General features: G+C 48.9%; 1 protein-coding gene, 2 non-coding genes and 1 pseudogene across 3 annotated transcripts; all 4 read right to left on the minus strand.

Annotated features, from left to right (window-relative positions):
* Positions 1–281: 281 nt before the first annotated feature.
* LOC149254596 (uncharacterized) lies at positions 282–1637 on the minus strand. Its single transcript, XM_089457051.1, has 2 exons — positions 745–1637; positions 282–663 (listed from the first exon to the last, which is right to left on the minus strand). The coding sequence occupies exons 1-2, from the start codon at positions 1613–1615 to the stop codon at positions 383–385; spliced, it is 1152 nt and encodes a 383-aa protein (XP_089313177.1). The 5' UTR covers positions 1616–1637; the 3' UTR covers positions 282–382.
* Positions 1638–4868: 3231 nt separating this feature from the next.
* Positions 4869–7279, minus strand: LOC149254597 (25S ribosomal RNA; annotated as a pseudogene).
* Positions 7280–7526: 247 nt separating this feature from the next.
* On the minus strand, positions 7527–7680 carry LOC149254598 (5.8S ribosomal RNA). Its single transcript, XR_016267574.1, has one exon. It is a non-coding gene; the product is annotated as a 5.8S ribosomal RNA (ribosomal RNA).
* A 2642-nt stretch (positions 7681–10322) lies between these two features.
* LOC149254599 (18S ribosomal RNA) lies at positions 10323–12134 on the minus strand. Its single transcript, XR_016267691.1, has one exon. It is a non-coding gene; the product is annotated as an 18S ribosomal RNA (ribosomal RNA).
* Between the last annotated feature and the right edge of the window lie 8077 nt (positions 12135–20211).

The following is a 20211-nucleotide window of genomic DNA, read 5'->3' on the forward strand; positions in this document are numbered from 1 at the left end:
TGTATTAGACAGACATTTGCGAAACAGATAAACATCATACAAAGAAGGAAAGAACAGCATAGTAAGACCATAAGCATATGTAAATAAATCATTCCAAGCATAGTTTGCACGTGTGTTTTTAAGCTTGCATTAAACATATAAAATCCATGAGTCGAGTGTCATGCGAATCCATACATAAGATCACAAATTGTACTAAAACAAACGCATAATACAGATAACACATCATCATATGTAACAACGACTCATCCAAAAACCGGTATGTATATATATATATATCGTGTGGCGCACTGAGGCGCTCAAAAATAGAAGTACGTGTCCCAAAATCTCAGTACATCCGAGTCATAATGTCTCAAAATAAACAGTGGAAATAAAACCTAGGTGACTAATCGGCTGGGTGGTGCTCTCTGTAGTACACGGCCGCTCGTGCTACCCGCCTCAGAAGGCGGTGCACTCTGGGTTCCACACCCACTGTGTGGATCTGATGCTCCACAGGGACCTCCTCAACCCCCTGGAAATCCGGTACCCCCTCCAGCAACCCCTCAAGGTTGCGAGCCACAACCTCTGGCGTGTTGGCCTCTGGAGGGGCTAAGGCCAAAGCTCCGGCTCCTGGGCCCTCTCTCCGTGCCGTGACAGCCAGGCCAATCGGTCTAGTAGGCCCTACATCTGCGTGAGAAGACATTTATTAGGACATGTACATAATAAAAAAAAAATATACAAAACTCAAAAAGACAAAAAGTGTCATACCTGCATCATCCCACTGTTCACCCGGAGGCAGCACCAAGTCAGGATCATTGCGGAAATCCATCCCTGCATATGGCCAATCCTGTACGAAGATCTCCTGTTGGTCCAACCAGTCTCTGAAATATACCCCCCAGCTATGTGGTCGGCCGCCACCCCCACGTGGCATAATCCGAGCCCATCGAGTGGCCCTCGTCTCTCGAGGATCTCTGGGGGCATCCACAGCCATAGACTGCAGCCGCATGGCTGGTACTCGCTCCAGAATAAGCGGGACCAGGATCGATCCATACCCGAACTGCTTCGTCTCTCCGCGACGGCAGTTGCTCAACTGCCTTTTCATATTGTTGCACACTGCAGTGCACCAGTCGAACACGGTAGGCTCGAGACACTCGAGGGCTAGTAGGAGATGAGTCTTGGACGCCTCATGGTTCGCCATGCTGCCCGCTGCCCGGGTCACCATGAACAGGATGGTGCGCAACACTATGTCTCTCACTGTGGGGATCGAGCACTTCCCACTCCGCGTCTTTACTGCCCCTGGGCAAACCTCAGCCATTAAGTCATCCAGGGTACCACCGCTAGGTCGCTGCCCCTCTAAGATGGGCCTCCCACCTCGGCGCGACAGCCCAGTCAAGAAGAAGATGTCCATATGATCGAACTCGATGTCGTGACCGCGGATGGTGAATTTTTGGTCCACCGGGTTCCATGCCCTGATCAGCAGCTCCAGCAAATCATGTTGGGCCCTTAGACGCGGCGTCAGGAAGAATTTCATGAATCCACACGCCCGCATGGCGTTGCAACAATTTACGTCTCCCCAAGCAGCCACATCCTCCACATCGTGAACTCTCTCTTGCCATTGAAAAGCCATGATGTCCTGCATGAACAATAAAACCGATCAGAAGTGCTTCCAGGTAAAAATTCACGTTCATTTTCAAAAAAAAAAAACAAAATTTTTCCGCGCCAGCGCGACTGTTTTAGAAACAGCCGCGCTGACAATGGCAGCTCTTTGTTAAAAATGCGAGGTCAGCGCGGAAGAACACGCCTTTTCCGCGCTGACCCGAAGTTGGTTACATTGCCTATTTTTCGATCAGCGCGACCCCGTGGGCAATTTCCGCGCTGACCGAGGGCGCACCCATGCAAATAAAAAGCGCCCAATTGGGCCTATTCGACCGTTAAAAAACTCCTAAAATGAACCAGAATGCAGGGCAAAGGAATGGGAACCTACCTGGAAGAAGCAGATCTGAAAATGGTCTCCGGATGGGCTGGAAATCGCTCCGTCAACTTTTTGGCTTCTCCACGTTCTTCGCACTCCAAATAGTAAAATGGTAAAAATGACTTATTACCCCCCCCTATTTATAGTAAAAACTCCTAAATTACCATATTTTTTGGGTTTTTACCATTTTTTGCCATAAAACTAGCCTTGGTTCTGTTTTCAAGCATGTTTCAATATGTTTTTTACGTATATCGAATGGATTTATGCGGGTAGTGCCCTTGTGCAGGTACAGGTATCGCAGCTTGGTCATGACAGTCCACGATTCATGTGATTCCCAAAGTGTCGTCTCTAAGCTCTTCTCCGACGTTAAACAAGAGAAGATGGCCGAGCTCCCTTTCAGCTCGTTAAAGGGAACGAAAGGCGGTCGTTTTTAAGCTCTTTTTCCGACCGTTAAACCAAAAAGATCGCCGGGTGCTTGTCATTTCGCACTCGATATTGGCTCTAAAACGACGTGTCTTCGACCACTTTTTTACTTTTTCCGGTTGGCGACACTATTTATGAAAAGTACTCCTCGGTTGTAATGACCGGGCGGTTCTTTCGAGCACAGTTTTATACTTTTTCGGGCTCGAGAGACACAACTGTACGAAAAAGGACCCCCCTGGAGCCTCCTTTTCCGCATTCTTTTCAGACTCTCGAAACAAGAAAAGAAGCCGAGTTTTTCCTTTGTCAGCCTCGTTAAACACTCAATGACATCGGATATTGTCAACATGACACACATCAAGCATATGTTACCCCCGTCAAGCTTGTCGTCCAAAAATAATCGGGGTACCTGCCTGCAAAGGTGGGGAAAATGGAACTTTGATTACAGTCGTCTCGGCAGTACGTCGCTCTTGAACACGGCACTCCGCTGTTTCGTGTCTGGGTGGGGTCATCTCATCTCGTTTTCACTAACCTCCATGGGTTTGGGACATCCTATTTGACCTCTCATCTGTTTATTGCCATCATCATCCTACCCGCTGCTCATTTGATGTCAAGTACTGCCAAATCCGTTATAGTGCCGTTATGTGTTCAAGAGAAGTTGTCCTCTGCCACAAAGCAACCTCGTTCGCTATCTCATCACAAATTATTATACCTTTGTCTCGTGTCGCCGATGTGGGAATCATTATGGCCCACCTTCGATCAAGGCCACTTCTCGTCGACTTCAACTCATTATCCGAGAAAGTGACTTAGAGACTCCTTCCAGGTGCCTTGGAGCCTGCATGCCTCAATGGCAGGTTCCTCATGTTCGACGCAAGGTTTACATCATTGACCTACGATCGAATGATTCCGTGGGTGTTCGACACCAACTCATTGATTCACACGCTACGGATTGTACCTATAGTACCTTGAGGGCCATTGTCATTATTGGTGGTACCTCTCGCGTCTGTTAACGGTTCTCATCATTGACCGGTAATCAGGCGATGTTCATACATGTTCGACTCCAACCCCTGTATTCACATGTGTGGACCTGTACTCTGTTCGGGTCGAGATGGAGCGCAAGACCCTGGATCCTTGCTCACTGTGGCCCAGGCTGCGATTTTGTGGATAATCATTACATGACTCATCGATGGATGGCTGCGACCATACCTTGTCTTTATTATGGTCTCTTTAGCTGGGTGGCTGCGTCCATACCATAGACCAGTCTTGCATGTCTTTTGGATGGCTGCGCCCATACCTAGACTGCGTGTACATGATTGTCAGAGATTTTTCGGTACTTCCTGGTGGTGTTCCAGTTCGGCGTGTGTTGTAAAGCATTTCACCCCTCCCACTCTCTCGGTCTTCATGCTTTAGGGGGCATCTGTTACACAGTAATTTATCACTGCCTTCCTGTCAGTCACCCTGCTGTGTCCAAGAAGTCACAATCACTAAATGTTTGCTCCCTGAACTGGCTAAAAACCCATTTTTCCAAAGTTTTGTGCATCAGCGCGTCTGTTCCTAAAATAACCGCGATGACCAGCGCCCCACAGTCTATTTCGTGCGCTGCCATCGCGGAAGAACATCACTTTTCCGCGATGACGCACAGCGCGGCTTTCACGTGTCCTTCCGCGCTGACATGGCTTGTTCAGTTGTTGTCATGTGCTGACAGCGCGGCAGTCTCCATATAATCCGCGCTGATCCAGTTTGGGCGAATTTGTTCAAACAACCAGCCTTCCAGATCTCTCCAGGCTTGGTTGTTAGCTTTGTGAATGTCGACTCCCTTCTATGGCATGTCTGTTCGACCTTTTGCAACTACTCCCCTTGAAGATAAGCTCATCCTTCCACCTTTTTAGGAGACTCCTTCTCCTATATAAACTTCCACCATTACCATGAGCAGCTAGTTAGAAAATAGCTAGACTTAGCTTGGATTATACAAGAGCTTGTAGTGCTCAGATTGCTGCTATAGGTGTGGTGTGTTAGGAGTGGAAGTGATTGATTGCTTTGGGAAGTTTGTTTGTGACATTTGTGTGAGAGAGAGAGACTAGTTTGTCTTGGGAGAACCATCCTCAAAGGTGAATGCTTGAGATACATGCTGACTGATCCCTCCTGAGAAGTTTATCGACGTCAGAACATTTGGTTGTACTCTTCTCTATTCTGATTAATAATAGATGACTGCTATTATTGTTCCATTCTCGTTTGTTTATGCAATGGATAAATGTGAATTATGTCTTTTCTGACTGGCATATAGTTACTTTTACTAGATTTCACGCTTGCGTTTGCTTTCCCTTCGTGTGTGCAGGTGTCCGTTCGCGGGGATCGCGGAAGACTATGACCAGCTGAAGCGAAGGAGCAAGGGAAACATCCCCTCGACAAACGACAGCGCAGGAATCCAAGTAGGTGCTCTTTACTTCTTGTCTAATTGTAACTAGGAACATGCGTGGCAGCATTGTGTGATTGTTGCTAGACCCCTGTTGGGCTAGTAGGGATTGCCTCTATCCGTAGAGGGGATTTACCTTCTCAACAATAGGGACAGTGGGAATCTCGTTAATCCATTCATGCGCGTCACTAATTAGATGATGAGGCATTTGGCTACCTTAAGAGAGTCATAGTTACTCCCGCCGTTTATCCGCGCTTGGTTGAATTTCTTCACTTTGACATTCAGAGCACTGGGCATAAATCACATTTCGTCAGCATCTACAGGCACCATCACAATGCTTTGTATTAATTAAATAGTCAGATTCCCCTTGTCCGTACCAATTCTGAGTCGACTATTCGACGCCTAGGGAAAAGCCCCCACAGGGGGAATTCTACGCCTGTAGCCCAATCGGCACGCGACTGCCCGCCCTCGCCACGAGAGCATCTCGGGCATACTGCCGACAGCCCACGAGTTGAGGGTGCAGACCCCTAGTCCCAGCCCTCAGAGTCAATCCTTTTCCCTAAGTTACGAATCTGTTTTGCCGACTTCCCTTACCTACATTGTTCTATTGACCAGAGGTTGTTCACCTTGGAGACCTGATGCGGTTACGAGTACGACCGGGCATGAACAGTACTCGGTCCTCCAGATTTTCAAGGGCCGTCGAGGACACACCGGACACCACAAGACGTGCGGTGCTCTTCTAGCTACTGGACCCTATCTCCGGGTGAACCGATTCCAGGGTGGGTAAGCTGTTAAAAAGAAAAGATAACTCTTCCCAGTGCCCCCGACGACGTCTCCGGATTTCCTAATGTTGCCGCCTGCCGTGATGTCTCGGTTCGGGAATATTAACTCGATTCCCTTTTGATGCTCATGCAGAGTGCACCCTTGATTCAAGGCTTCCCCATCTCTTAGGATCGACTAACCCATGTCCAAGTGCTGCTCACATGGAACCTTTCCCCACTTCAGTCTTCAAAGTTCTCATTTGGATATTTGCTACTACCACCAAGATTTGCACCGGGGGTCAATCCACCCAAGCTCACGCCTGAGGTTTCTCAACGACCCCCATGTCCTCCCACTCATCGGAGCCAGGCAATTGCTCCGACGGTCGAGTATAGGTTCCGCGCTTCAGCGCCATTCATTTTTGGGGCTAGTTGATTCGGCAGGTGAGTTGTTACACACTCCTTAGTGGATTTCGACTTCCATGACCACCATCCTGCTATCTTAATCAACCAACACCCTTTGTGGGATCTAGGTTAGCGTGCAATTTGGCACCGTAACTCTACTTTCGGTTCATCCCGCATTGCCAGTTCTGCTTACCAAAAATGGCCCACTTGGAGCTCTCGATTCCACGGCGCGGCTCAATGGAGCAGCCACACCCTCTTACCTATTTAAAGTTTGAGAATAGTTCGAGGGCGTTATGCCCCTGATGCCTCTAATCATTTGCTTTACCCGATAAAACTTGCACGTGAGCTCCAGCTATCCTGAGGGAAACTTTGGAGGAAACCAGGTACTAGATGGTTCGATTAGTCTTTCACCCCTATACCCAAGTCAGATGAACGATTTGCATGTCAATATCACTACGAGCCTCCAGCAAAGTTTCCTCTGGCTTCGCCTTGCTCAGGCATAGTTCACCATCTTTCAAGTTCCAACAGGTGTGCTCACACTCAAACCCTTCGCATAAGCTCAAGTTCGGTCGACGATGCACCCCCCCAGAGAGGGGATCTCGCCCGTTAGCTTCCTTCCGCCTCGCAGGTTTTCAAACTCGCCGACTCACATACATGTTAGACTCCTTGGTCCGTGTTTCAAGACGGGTTGAATGGAAAGCCCGCCAACCAACACCACGAGCGCACAGGTGCACACCACTCGCCACAAGGGCGCACGCTTCGTTCCTCGACCACCGCAATGGAAAACCGACAGGCAGTAATCCACCCGTGCTTGTGACGATGCAGTAGCTCGTGTTGGTTTGTACCTCAAGTCGAGCGGCGGACCAGCCTGAGCCATTCCACATCTGACCGAGACACATCGACAGCCTCCATCCGCTTCCCTCCCAGCAATTTCAAGCACTCTTTAACTCTCTTTTGTGAGTCCTTTTCATCTTTCCCTCGCGGTACTTGTTTGCTATCGGTCTCTCGCTCGTATTTAGCCTTGGACAGAATTTACCACCAAATTAGGGCTACATTCTCAAACAACCCGACTCGCCGACAACGCCTCATGATGCGGCAGGGTCCTGGGCCGATGAGGCTATCACCCTCTCAAGCTCCCCCTTCCAAAGGACTTGGCCCAAGTCCGCCGCTGAGGACGCTTCTACAGACTACAATTCAGGCAGTGCCACCGCCCGATTTTCATGTTGGGCTCTTCCCGGTTCACACGCCGCTACTAGGGGAATCCTTGTAAGTTTCTTTTCCTCCGCTTAATTATATGGTTAAACTCAGTGGGTGTTCTCGCCTGAGCTGGGATCAAAAATTTGGAGATAAATCCACCCTACCCCATGGGAGGACAAGAGAGAGCAAAGAAAGTTCGAGCGATGCCACATAAAGACCGCATCAGCTAACGTCGACTGCCCATCCAAGGGGACAAGATCACCGCTCGCCGACGCACACCACGAAACATCGCTTGAGGTATTTCAACCGACCGCACCGCATGGGGCATGGACGACCAGCTCTGCTGCTCCCTAGCATATTGCAGGGAGCGCGTTTGAATGGGATGCGACGCCCAAACAGACGTGCCCTCGACCGAGGCCTTGTGCGAAAATTGCGTTCAAAAACTCGATGATTCACAGGATTCTCCAATTCACACTAAGTATCGCATTTCGCTACATTATTCATCGTAACAAGAGCTAAGATATCTGTTTCCGAGAGTCGTTTCCACGTGTATTACCAAAAAATCGGCCACAAAACTGAATAGGGGCACTCCCCACAACAAATGTAAGGCCAAGGGGCAAAAGGAGTAAAAACGCATGAGAGAAAGAGAAACAAAGGTGTCTAACCCCCTCTAGGGGGAGGCTCGAACAAAGAACAATCTCCCCCAGCCCCACGCCCTCACAAAAGGGGGGGAAATACGTGGAACAGCGATCGAGAAGGACTAGGGTGGCCACCCTGGGAGCTCGCACTGCTTTTAGCCCTTCCCCGACACCAGCCCACAATAATTCCCCCTTTTCTCCGTAGAGTTGGGGACCAAAAGGAAGAAAAGGGTAGAAAACAAAGCACAAACAAGGCACATGCCTCCCAAAACCCCATGCCTTCAGTAAAAGGGGGGAATTGAAGGGGATGGCGATCAAGAAGGACTAGGGTGGCCACCCCGGGAGCTTGCACTGCGTTTCATCCTTCCGGAACACCAATCCACAACAATCCCACCTTTTCTCTGTAACACTAGGGGCCACGAGGAAGAAGGGAAGAAAACAACAAGAGAGAAAGGGATATATCAACCATGGCTACCGGCTCACAAGGGAGGCTTCAAACAGAGAACAAGCTCCCCCAACCCCGTGCCTTCGCAAAAAGGGGGGAACTGCAGGGGACGACGATCGAGAAGGACTAGGGTGGCCACCCTGGGAACTCGCACTGCTTTTCTTACTTCTCGAACACCAATCCACAACAATCCCACCTTTTCTCCATAAAGCTAGGGGCCGAAAGGAAGAAGGGAAGAAAACAACATGAAAGAAAGAGAGATATCAAACGCGTCCACCGGCTCATAGGGGAGGCTCAAATAGAGAACAAGCTTCCCCACCCCCGTGCCTTCAAAAAAAGGGGGGGAATTACAGGGGATGGCGATCGAGAAGGACTAGGGTGGCCACCCTCAGAACTCGCACTGCTTTTCGTCCTTCCTGAACACCATTCCACAACAATCCCACCTTTTCTCCGTAAAGCTAAGGGGCCAAAAGCAAGAAGGGAAGAAAACAATAGGAAAGCAAGAGATATCAAACATGGCTATCGGCTCACAAGGGGAGGCTCAAATAGAGAACAAGCTTCCCAAACCCCACGCCTTCGAAAAAAGGGGGGAACTGTAGAGGACGGCGATCGAGAAGGAATAGGGTGGCCACCCTGGGAACTCGCACTGCTTTTCATCCTTCCTGAACACCAATCCACAACAATCCCACCTCTCCTCCGTAAAGCTAGGGGCAAAAGGAAGAAGGGAAGAAAACAACACCAAAGAAACAAAGATCCCAAGAAAAGAGAGAAGCTCAACAGCACGCCGAGTAGATGTCCGCTAACCAAAAAGAAATCAAACAAGGCACCCAATCAAAAACGCGTCCTACCTCTTCACACCCTCCCACATGCATTCAGAACAACACCCTTTCCAGCTTTACAACATAGCAAACAACCAAGCAAATAAATCACAGCCTAAAATTGACCAATAGAAAAGACAAGGGCCACGATGAGACCAGTGTCTGGAGCACATCACTGATAGGCGCACAACCCCCCAACCCAGTGGCACAAGGCTTCAAACAACAAATAGACTGCTACCAATAACACAAACCCACCTTGCTCTTGCACCCCTCCGTGTACAAAACACCCAACAACCTTTCCAGCGAGAGAGTCGACGGGGGTCAAATAATAAAACAATAAAGAGGAGTTGTCAAGGGCTGACACTCAACGTTGGAGAAAGCTGCAGGCCACAAATACATCGATGGTGCAAGGCCACTAGAGATAGGGACGTTCGCAAAGTGCACAACACAAAACAAAGAAATGACGCAAGTCCCACAAAAAACCCACATTACAAAGGGAGGAACAAAGACACAACCGCTACTTTTTTTTCCCTTAGAAGGGGAGTGGGTCACGAGAGGACTAGGAATTCCCTCGACGGCAAAGGAACGAGATAAGATTTCCACCCTCATGCCTGTCAACGGGGAAAATTGCGATCTCGATGGAGCTCAGACCGAGGGATGGGTCGAGGGCATGTCGAGGAACGGTCAGGAGGGACTAGGGTGGCCAGGCCAATGGGTTGAACCACTCTTCATCCATCCCATACAGACCGCACCCCAAAAATCTTGCCTCACGGAAGGTTTGAGCTACGAGGCGCGCGCACAACCACTCCCTCGACCCAACCACCAGAAAAAAAAACTCACCCAAGCAACACATCAACCGCCGCCGCCTTTTCGAGAGAACCAACTATGGAAGCCCGCACACTTGGACCATGCCTTCCAACGAACAAAATACCGAGCACCACCGCTACGAATGAGTCCAAATTTATCCATCGTATTTACCAAGCATCTCAACTTTGCAGCAACCATGCCCGGCTGAACATATCGTCGGAAGGGCTCCCAAGAAACAAGCTTCCAGACCCCCTGCAGAAACACATTGGGGGGAAGAAAAACAAAGGATGGGTGGGACAAGCACAGGCATGGCTTGCAAGCACACACGAAAAAACAAGCGTAGTTACCTTGAGACAAGCAACCAACAATGTTCCCGCCAAACACCAAACCCGCTCCCCTAGAGATGCACCAAAAACTCCCACATTGCAATCGAAACCAAACCAACCCGAACCAAAAAAGAAAACCCCTGCTATCAATGATCCTACCACAGGTTCACCTACGGTAACCTTGTTACGACATCTCCTTCGTCTAAATGATAAGGTTCAATTAACTTCTCATGACGTCGACGGCGGTGAACCACCATCGTCGACGCAATCCGAACACTTCACCGGATCATTCAATCGGTAGGAGCGACGGGCGGTGTGTACAAAGGGCAGGGACATATTCACCATGAGTTGATGACACGCGCTTACTAGGAATTCCTCGTTGAATACCAATAATTGCAATGGTCTATCCCCATAACGATGCAATTTGAGAAGATTTCCTGATCCTCTCGAACTAGGGATAAAAACTCGTTGGCTGCATCAGTGTACCGCGCGTACAGCCCAGAACATCTAAGGGAATCATAGACCTATTATTGCCTCAAAATTCCATGGCCTAAACGGCCATCGTCCCTCTAAGAAGTTAGCCGTAAAGGGGAACCTCCACGTAGCTAGTTAGCAGGCTAAGGTCTCGTTCATTATTGGAATTAACCAGATAAATTGCTCCACCAACTAAGAACGGCCATGCACCACCTCCCATAGAATCAAGAAAGAGCTCTCAATCTGTCAATCCTTACTATGTCTGGACCTGGTAAGTTTCCCCGTGTTGAGTCAAATTAAGCCGCAGGCTCCACTCCTGGTGGTGCCCTTCCGTCAATTCCTTTATGTTTCATCCTTGCGACCATACTCCCCCAGGAACCCAAACACTCTGATTTTTCAGAAGGTGCTGGCAGAGTCCTTAGAGTAACATCCACTGATCCCTGGTCGACATCATTTATGGTTGAGACTAGGACAGAATCTGATCGTCTTCAAGCCCCCAAATTTCGTTCTTGATTAATGAAAACATCCTTGGCAAATGCTTTCGCAGTGGTCCATCTTTCATAAATCCAACAATTTCACCTCTGACAATGAAATACGAATGCCCCCGATAATCCCTATTAATCATTACTCTGATCTCGAAGGCCAACACAATAGGACCAGACTCCTATCATGTTATTCCATGCTAATGTATTCAGAGCATAAGCTTGCTTTGAGCACTCTAATTTTTCAAAGTAACAGTGCCGAAACCACGACCCAGTCAATTAAGGCCAGGAGCACGCTGTTGACAAAAGGGACGGAAGGGTAGGTTCACACCGAGTAGGCGGACCGACCTTTATGACCCAAGATCCAACTACGAGCTTTTTAACTGCAAAAACTTAAATATACGCAATTGGAGCTGGAATTACCATGGCTGCTCGCACCAGACTTGCCCTCCAATGGATCCTCGTTAAGGGATTTATATTTTACTCATTCCAATTACCAGACTCGATGAGCCTAGTATTGTTATTTATTGTCACTACCTCCCCATGTCAGGATTGGGTAATTTAAGCGCCTGCTGCCTTCCTTGGATGTGGTAGCCATTTCTCAGGCTCCCTCTCCGGAATCGAACCCTAATTCTCCGTCACCCATCACCACCATGGTAGGCCTCTATCCTACCATCGAAAGTTGATAGGGTAGAAATTTTAATGAAGCATCGCCAACACAAGGGCTGTGCGATCCATCGAGTTATCATGATTCACCGGAGAAGCAGGCAAGCCCGCGCTGGCCTTTTATCTAAAAAATGCATCCCTTCCAAAGAGTCGGGACTTGGTGCACGTATTAGCTCTAGAATTACTACAGTTATCCGAGTAGTATGGTACCATCAAAAAAACTATAACTGATTTAATGAGCCATCCGCAGTTTCACAGTCTGAATTAGTTCATACTTAGACATGCATGGCTTAATCTTTGAGACAAGCATATGACTACTAGCAGGATCAACCAGGTAGCACCCTCCCACTTCAAAGGGCGTTCTAGGCACTCTCTTACCGAGAGCCAACCTGAACACCCATCAAGTCAAAGAGATGTCAAAATATCATGTAAAACTTTTATGCCTTGCACCTCTTGCATCCCAAGAAGGAAGCACACACAACATTCCAAGGACATGGCACACAAATGGGTAGACCTGCCAAGCCACAACGCACCAAGGCCACTTCAAAGTTTGCAGCCCCAGCCCAACCAATAAGAAAACGATCGATCACTCACCCACTCCCTTAGAAATGCCTCCAAAGGCCTCCACGGCCCGCACCGAGGGGGGCACTTAGGAGTCCACCCGGACAGCAGCAACGATGGACCTCGATCACCCGATCGCCTGTGGTAGCCTCGATGCAAAGGAAACAAATGGAGAATGACCAACCACGCAACCTCTATATTACAAATGAGCCACAACCCTCCCCGCCCCCGCACCGAGGCCACCTAGGAATCCACCCTGACAGGAGCAATGATGGACCTCGATCTCCCAACTGCCTGCAGCAGCCTCGATGTGAAGGAAAAGGAAGGAAATAAAAAGAGGACGACCGACCACACAAATCCTATCATAGAGAGGCCATACAAACCTCCCTGCCCCGCACTGATGCCACCTAGGAGTCCACCTGGACAACAGCAACAGTGGACCTCGATCGGATGATTGCCTACGGCAGCCTCGACACAAAGGCAAGGGAAGAAAATCATACAAGACAAATCGAGCCTGGAACCTCCCTTATAAATTCCTCCCAACCCACCCCTCCCCTCCCCGCACAGGGGCCACCTAGGAGTCCACCCAGACAGCAGCAACAATGGACCTCGATCACACGATCGCCTACGGCAGCCTCAATGCAGAGAGGAAACAGAAGGAAATAAAACAAGACCAACCGAACCCACAACCTCTCTTAGAAATGCCCCCTGACCCTCCACGCCACACACCAAGGCCACCTAGGAGTCCACCCGCGACAACAGCAATGGTGGACCTCGATCACTTGACCGCCTGTGTCAACCACGATGCGAAGGAAAAGGAAGGAAGTAAATGCAAATCAAGAGGGTTGCTACACAATACAAGAACACATATCTGAATAGGAGGGATCGGGTAGCTCTGTACCCCACGCACCCTATGTACAGGCAACCTAGGAGATTTCCCATAGCTTTACCGACCGGACGATGAATAATTTTTTCCTACGGCCACCTCCATGCAAAGGAGGGAGGTCAAAGTGTTCCACCTCAAAATCCTTCTTACAGATAGCCCCCACCATCGATGACTATAGTAGCAAGTCTCCTCCCCATTGGACCACGAGCGCATACATAATTGAAACAACAAGTTACCCCCAACCCTCCCCACAGAGAGGCCACCTAGGAGTCCACCCGGACAGCAGCAACGATGGACCTCGATCGCATGATCGCCTGCAGCAGCCTCAATGTAGAGAGGAAACAGAAGGAAACAAAACAAAAATACCAACCGAGCCCACAACCTCCCTTATAAATGCCCCTCGACCCTCCATGCCACGCACCGAGGCCACCCAGGAGTCCACCCGCAACAGCAACAACGGTGGACCTCGATCACTTGACCGCCTGTGGCAACCACGATGCGAAGGCAAAGGAAGGAAGTAAATGCAAATCAAGAGGGTCGCTACACAATACAAGAACACATATCCGAATAGGAGGAGGGATCGGGCAGATCTGCACCCCACACACCCTACGTACAGCCAACCTAGGAGATTTCCCACAACTTTACCGACCGGACGTTGAATAATTTTCCCCTACGGCCACCTCCATGCAAAGGAGGGAGGTCAAAGCGTTCCACCTCAAAATCCTTCTTCCACATAGCCCCCACCATTGATGTAGCAAGCCTCCTCCCCGTTGGACCACGAGCGCATACACAATTGAAACAACAAGTGTGCCCCAAACCTCTCCTCCCCGCAGACGCCCTCGCCTGACCCGCCCGAACATTTTTGCATGGAAGGCCTCACCCGACCTGCCTAAATGAGTTTACAAGGGTGCCCTCAAACGACCCGCCCAAACGAGTTTACATGGCAAACGACCCGCCCGAACGAGTGTTTACACGGCAAATGACCCGCTCAAATGAGTTTATATGTGCTCCGACACACGACCAAAACAAAGTCACAAGGGAGATTCGGGCAAACGGCAGCAGCACGATCGTGCACAAGGCCCACCCCCGTTCACAACTTAGCATTTTTTATGTAGCCACATGTACCCTGGGCGCTGTCACATGACACGACATGACATGACCTAACCCATTTGCACGGGCACCCACACACAACACGTCCTGACCCGCGCGAACGAAATTTGGGTTTTCCATGGGCGCATGACCCAAATGAAATTTCTGGGTTTCCATGGGCGCACGACCCGAATGAAGGTGCGAGGGAGCATCAGGAAAACGGGCCACACGAACGTGCAGAAGACACATGGGAGGCCATGACTTAGCATTTTTGGCATAGCCATGTGTGCCCGGGCACCCACACACAGCATGACACGGCCCGACCAGCCTTGTACAAGCCGACTCGACCCGCCCGAACGCGTTTGCACAGGCACCCACACACGACACGACATGACCTGACCCGAACAAACTTTGGGGTTTCCTTGTATGCACAACCCTAACGAAATTTGGGGTTTCCATGGGTGTGCGACCCGTACGAAGGCACAAGGCAGTGTCGAGCAAACGGGCCGCACAAACGTGTAGAAGGCACATGGGGGGTCATGACTTAGCATTTTTGGCACTGCCACATGTGCCCGATCACCCATGCACGGCATGACCCGACCCGCCTGAACGAAGGCACGACGGAGCGTCGGGAAAACGGGTCACGTGAACGTGTAGGAGGCACACGGGTGGTCACGCCCTAACATTTTTTGCATGACCACATGTTCCCGAGCACCCATGTGCCGACCCCACTCGACTCGCATGAACACGTTTGCACGGGCACCCACACACGACACGACCCGACCTGCCCGAACAGACTTTGGGGTTTCCATGTGTGCACGGCCCGAACGAAATTTGGGGTTTCCATGGGTGCACGACCCAAACAAAGGCCCGAGGAAGCGTTGGGGAAATGGGCTGCACGAATGTGCAGAAGACACACGGGCGGTGATGACATAGAATTTTTGGCACGGCCACGTGTGCCGAGGCACCCACACACGGCACAGCACGACTCGACCCGCCCTGGGCGAGCCGACCCGAATCACCCAAACGAAATTTGGGGTTTCCATGGGTGCACGGCTCACGGGTGGTCATGACTTGGCATTTTCGGCACGCCCACGTGTGCCCACGCACCCCCACACAAAGCACGGCACGGGATGACCCGACCCGCCCGAAGGAAATTTTGGGTTTGAACGGGCGCACGACCCAAACGAAGACACGAGGGTAGGAATATCTTTGACTCTAATACATAAATATACCTGGGGTAACATGCCCTTAAGATCTTCAACATTTTTTTTTGACTCTTTATAACACTTTAACATGTGTTAGGCATATTTCAATGAGAAAGAAACTCAATGACATATATATATATATATATATATATATTTATTTATTTATTTATTTTCTTGAATAAATACAAATATCAAAAGTACATTTATGAAGACCGAACCTAGTTACACTTTCTTCAACACCCCCTCTTAACCAGGGAGGTATTCATAAATCATTACAAGGTGTTTGGCTATTTTTCAATCTTGAATAATTCACATAAGAGAAACCGGATTGGCAACCCATCTGTTATAGCATCATATTAGCCAACATTGTTCATAGCAAGGCCTTGACTAACAACTTTATCTCTCATAATACGAGAGCACAATGTTGGCAAGGCCAATGTCTTATAAACACCTTGGTCATTATCTCTAAAGGTACATACCCACCCAGGTGTTCCCTGAGTATGACCTTCCAGGACAATTCTTGTCTTGGGTTCCCAGCCCTCAAAGAATATCACTCCTCTTGCCTACTCTTGTCTTGGGTGCCCTACACATCCTCAAAGAGCATCAGATGCCAAATGATTACCCAATCCTCCCATCATTTCTTGCCAAGTGAAGACAAGAATGTTGTGTCTATCTCTTCCCCTTGATTGGGGAAGACATGCCCAAGTTTCCTCTGACAAGGAACTTGCCCAAGCTCCTTTGTAGTTTGGAACTTGTTAGAACTCCCTCTTAGCTAGGGACTTGTCCATTCATCAACAATGTCTTCTTTGTGGGTCCTTCAGCCGCTTGATCTCCTTATTTCCTTCGATGTCATGAAGTCTTTGTTTGAACTTCTTCTTGGCAGGGTACCGGCCATCGATCACTTCCCCCCTAGTTTGTCATGTCATTGCTCCCTTCGTGGAAAGTGGCCTTCTTGATATATATCAGGTCCTTTTTTTCATCTAGCTACTCCTTTGTCACCTTGTCTATCCTTCATAACACTTATCAAATGGATGCTGAGTTGTAGTCGCTCATTCCCATACTTTGATTTAGTGGCCCTTCATGACTTCATCGTGATATTGCTCTTCATCATGACATATTTGTAGAGTTGAATCGGTTGTCTGCACCTTACTATCTCCAAGGCCTTCATAGGTGTCAAGGGTCCTTTATATTTTTCTTCCTTTGTTAGAGTTGTCGTGCCTCCTTTCGAGAGATGTTAAGGAATCTTGTCAAATAGTTATTCTTTGTGATCACGATGTTCTTCACTTGCTCCTTATTAGATTTATTGATCAACCACCTTATACTCCTTATGAGAGCACTTCTTCATGTTGACCTTTACTCCACTGTAGCACATGCGTCCGAGCATGTCGTTGGTGAAAGAGATCCTTTTATTCTTGATCATGATTCTAGAACTTTTCCCATGACCCAATCAATATATATGATGACATGACTTAAACTTTGATGCATACATACCTCATCTTGATTATGCTTTTATCATCGCGACTTTATTTGATATTTCTCCTCGATTGGTGTAGCCTTTCTTGCTTCATCTGCTCTCTCCTGTATATCATCCTCTCTTGAATCCCATAAATGGGACCCCCAATGAGACCTCTACCCCCTTTGAAAGAAGACTTTAAGCAAAGAGGTTGTTGACTTAGTCATAAGAGGATCTTCCTTCTTTTTCTTCTTGTCGTCTTCTTTCACTTCTTGAGTTACATGAGCTTCTTCCCTTTTTCTCTTGTTGTTGTTGTCCTTCTTAAGTTTAGGACAATCCCTTTTGTAGCGTCCATACTCTTGGCATCCAAACCATTGGAATTTGGACATGTAGTGGTCCCAACCAATTTGTTACTTTCCTTGCAAAAAGACATTGAGGTATACTCAGAATGGGACATATACTTACTTGATAGAGTTTGAGATGTAGTGAACTTGCTTTCCTCTTGAAGACTTGATGGCTTGCCTTCCTTATATCTTGATGTTGTTCAAGTTGCTTTCTTCAAATGGACTTGCTTGATGACTTGACTCGTAGTGCCTTTCATTCTTCAAGATGGTGTAGCTTGATGTAGGTCCCTCTTTGATTTGTTCTTCTTGTAGGTGCCTTTATACAAGTCGTTTCTTCTTGATTTGTAGTCTTCCATGATGAATGACAGATGGTAGACCTTCTTGTCCTTGATGTGATTGAGACTTCTTGGCTTGACGCTTCAACCTTGTGGATGTTCTTGAGATTCCCTTTCCTTGATGTATCACCTTAGCTCCGATACCGCGTTGAAGAATCTGGGGCAATGGGGTATAGCGGGATTCTTCTAGACTTGATAACAATTTGTGAAGCTCTTTTGAAATTTATCATGCTATCTTAATCTTCTTCTCTTCTTATTAATGAATGTGTGTTTACTTTCATCAAACTAGTGCCAAAAACTTAAGAACAAGAACACAAGATGTTGGCTCTCTGCCAGGGAAAAACCTCTCTCTCTCTCTCAGAGAGGAAAACACTTTCATAAATTTCTCCCATTGAAGCTTCTTATTGGTCATTTCGAAGCCCTAGACCCTTGACAATAATATCCCCCAAGCACAAGTCGAGTCCTTCCTCCTCTCTGCACTTTGTTTCTTCGGCGCTTCGTTCCCCGACACTCTGTCCTTCTTTCAACTTTTGATAGTCAGTGGTGGACTAGCTCTAGAAGAGACTCCAAACTTTGATCCTTAGCGAGATCCTTTACCAATGAAGAAACCTTCATTCTCTTGACCAACCGAGCCTTTTTCTTGATGTGAGGTTGCAGGTTCAATGTACACCATGTTTACTGCACCTGGGGTGATTTCCATCGCGACGAGACATGGGAACCGCAAATTTCCCGCGCTTGGGATGCTTTCGACAAGGCAGGACATGGAATCCCTGGGTTCCCCACAATTTGGCGACCTTTGTCGAGGAGGGACGGGGAGACCCCATGTCGCACTCCTATCCTAGTGGTAGTATTTCAACCATGCATAAGCAGGTGCGGCACCGCCGTACTTTTTATTTTTACCAATACTTGAGTACACGGTTTGCACCTACTTCAACACTTGGTCAATTTTCCAATAAGTGTTCTTAACAATGCATCGAAAATAACTTACCATAAATTTATCTTCTTCAATTATTCTTTCAACCTGTCGTGTCGTGTGGTCAGGCCGCACTGGCCCGCGGCCTGCACGACACAACTCCACACCTGAACTGCGAACCTGTCCGCCCGAATTTCCCTTCCGCGGCGCCCAAACTCTGCCCATTGGTGCGGTCCATAGTGAGGGCGCATGGCCCGCATGCAGTGTGGCCTACCTACCCAAACGATAACCCGCCCCACTCTGCCTGTCCGTGCTACCAAGCCCGACCCGCCCTCTGTAATCCGCCCACCGGTGTGGCCCTCTTACCCGCGTCCTTCTCTTCCTTCCGCTTTCGCCCAACTCCTTCCTTTGCACTTGTTCTGCGATGTGGAAGTCTGAGTTCGATGTCCCTTCGTCGAACGCCATCCTCCTTACTTATATGCATCCTTTCGCCCAAGGGTCGTGTCTCTCGAGGATAACAAGGGTCAGCTCCATCAACATGCATGCCTGGATGACCTGCCACATAACCTCGACACGCCCCATTCCAACGAACCGCCGTGTCCCTTCGTGTGCACCGTCTCACCCATGGGTCAGCTCCAACACCTCACCAATTACACCCGTCGTCGCACGTTGCACAGCTACCCACATCCTAACTCCTCCGCACATGTCACCTCTTTCATCTGGGCACGCAACAAGGGTTGGACGCACACCTTCCGTCGGTGGCTCGCCCATCGTGTAGGTATCAAGGGGTGTGCGCCACGCCCAACATGGCACGAGTGACATGGGAACCTCGCGTGTCACGCCCCCAGGCCTACAGTAGTCTTTCAGCCGTACTTGGCGAGGTGCGACGCCACTGAACACTTTCTTTTCACCAATACTTATGTTCATGGACTACGCTCAACCATTAGCCTACTTAGTTTGTTTTTCGCAACCAAGTATTATTGTGTTTCCTTTATACCAATGAACACCCATACACATTCATTATCATCAGCAATTGTACATGAAGAACACAATTTCACAGTATAAAGGGAGGGGCAACTCCCTAAACAATGAGTATGCCTGAATTCAATATATTATTCAACTCTACAATGTTTACGAGGCTTTACAAGTATACATGGGAAACACCAAGTTTCATACTTAGCCAATTTTACAAATAGGCAACACCTCCGTGTGCCAACCGAGTTCCTTGCCCGAGCTAGGCGGGTGCGCCCTCACACGAGCTGCCAACCGTACTTCTCGACCGAACCTCATTTACCGCTGCACGACGGGCGGGCGACCTCACCCGAGTCACCCCACGTTTCCTTTTGCACGACGGGTGGGCGACTTACCCGAGTCACCCGAGACACCTCCACGTTTCTTCTTCCATGAATGGCGGGCGACCTACCCGAGACACCCCGTGTCACACCGAACGGCGGGTGCCTTCCTTACCTGCGCCCTCACCCGATAACCGAAACCTGTGCGTATCATGTGTGCTTGCCCAAGAGTGGGTGCATATATGCATGCGCCTCTTTTACGACCTGCTCCACTACTTCGCACTTTTTTCTTGATCACCGAATGCTCATGTTCGAATTTCCATCTTCGAATGA

The sequence above is a fragment of the Pinus tabuliformis genome, chromosome 7, assembly GCF_031772625.1.
Source record: "Pinus tabuliformis cultivar Carrire ecotype Pingquan chromosome 7, CPIR1, whole genome shotgun sequence".
Classification (NCBI taxonomy): Eukaryota; Viridiplantae; Streptophyta; class Pinopsida; order Pinales; family Pinaceae; genus Pinus; species Pinus tabuliformis.

Coding starts and splice junctions, on each gene's coding strand:
- LOC149254596 (XM_089457051.1), bottom strand. CDS start 1,615: ATGCAGGACATCATGGCTTTTCAATGGCAAGAGAGAGTTCACGATGTG. Junction 664..744: donor TGAACAGTGGGATGATGCAG/GTATGACACTTT, acceptor CTTCTCACGCAG/ATGTAGGGCCTACTAGACCG.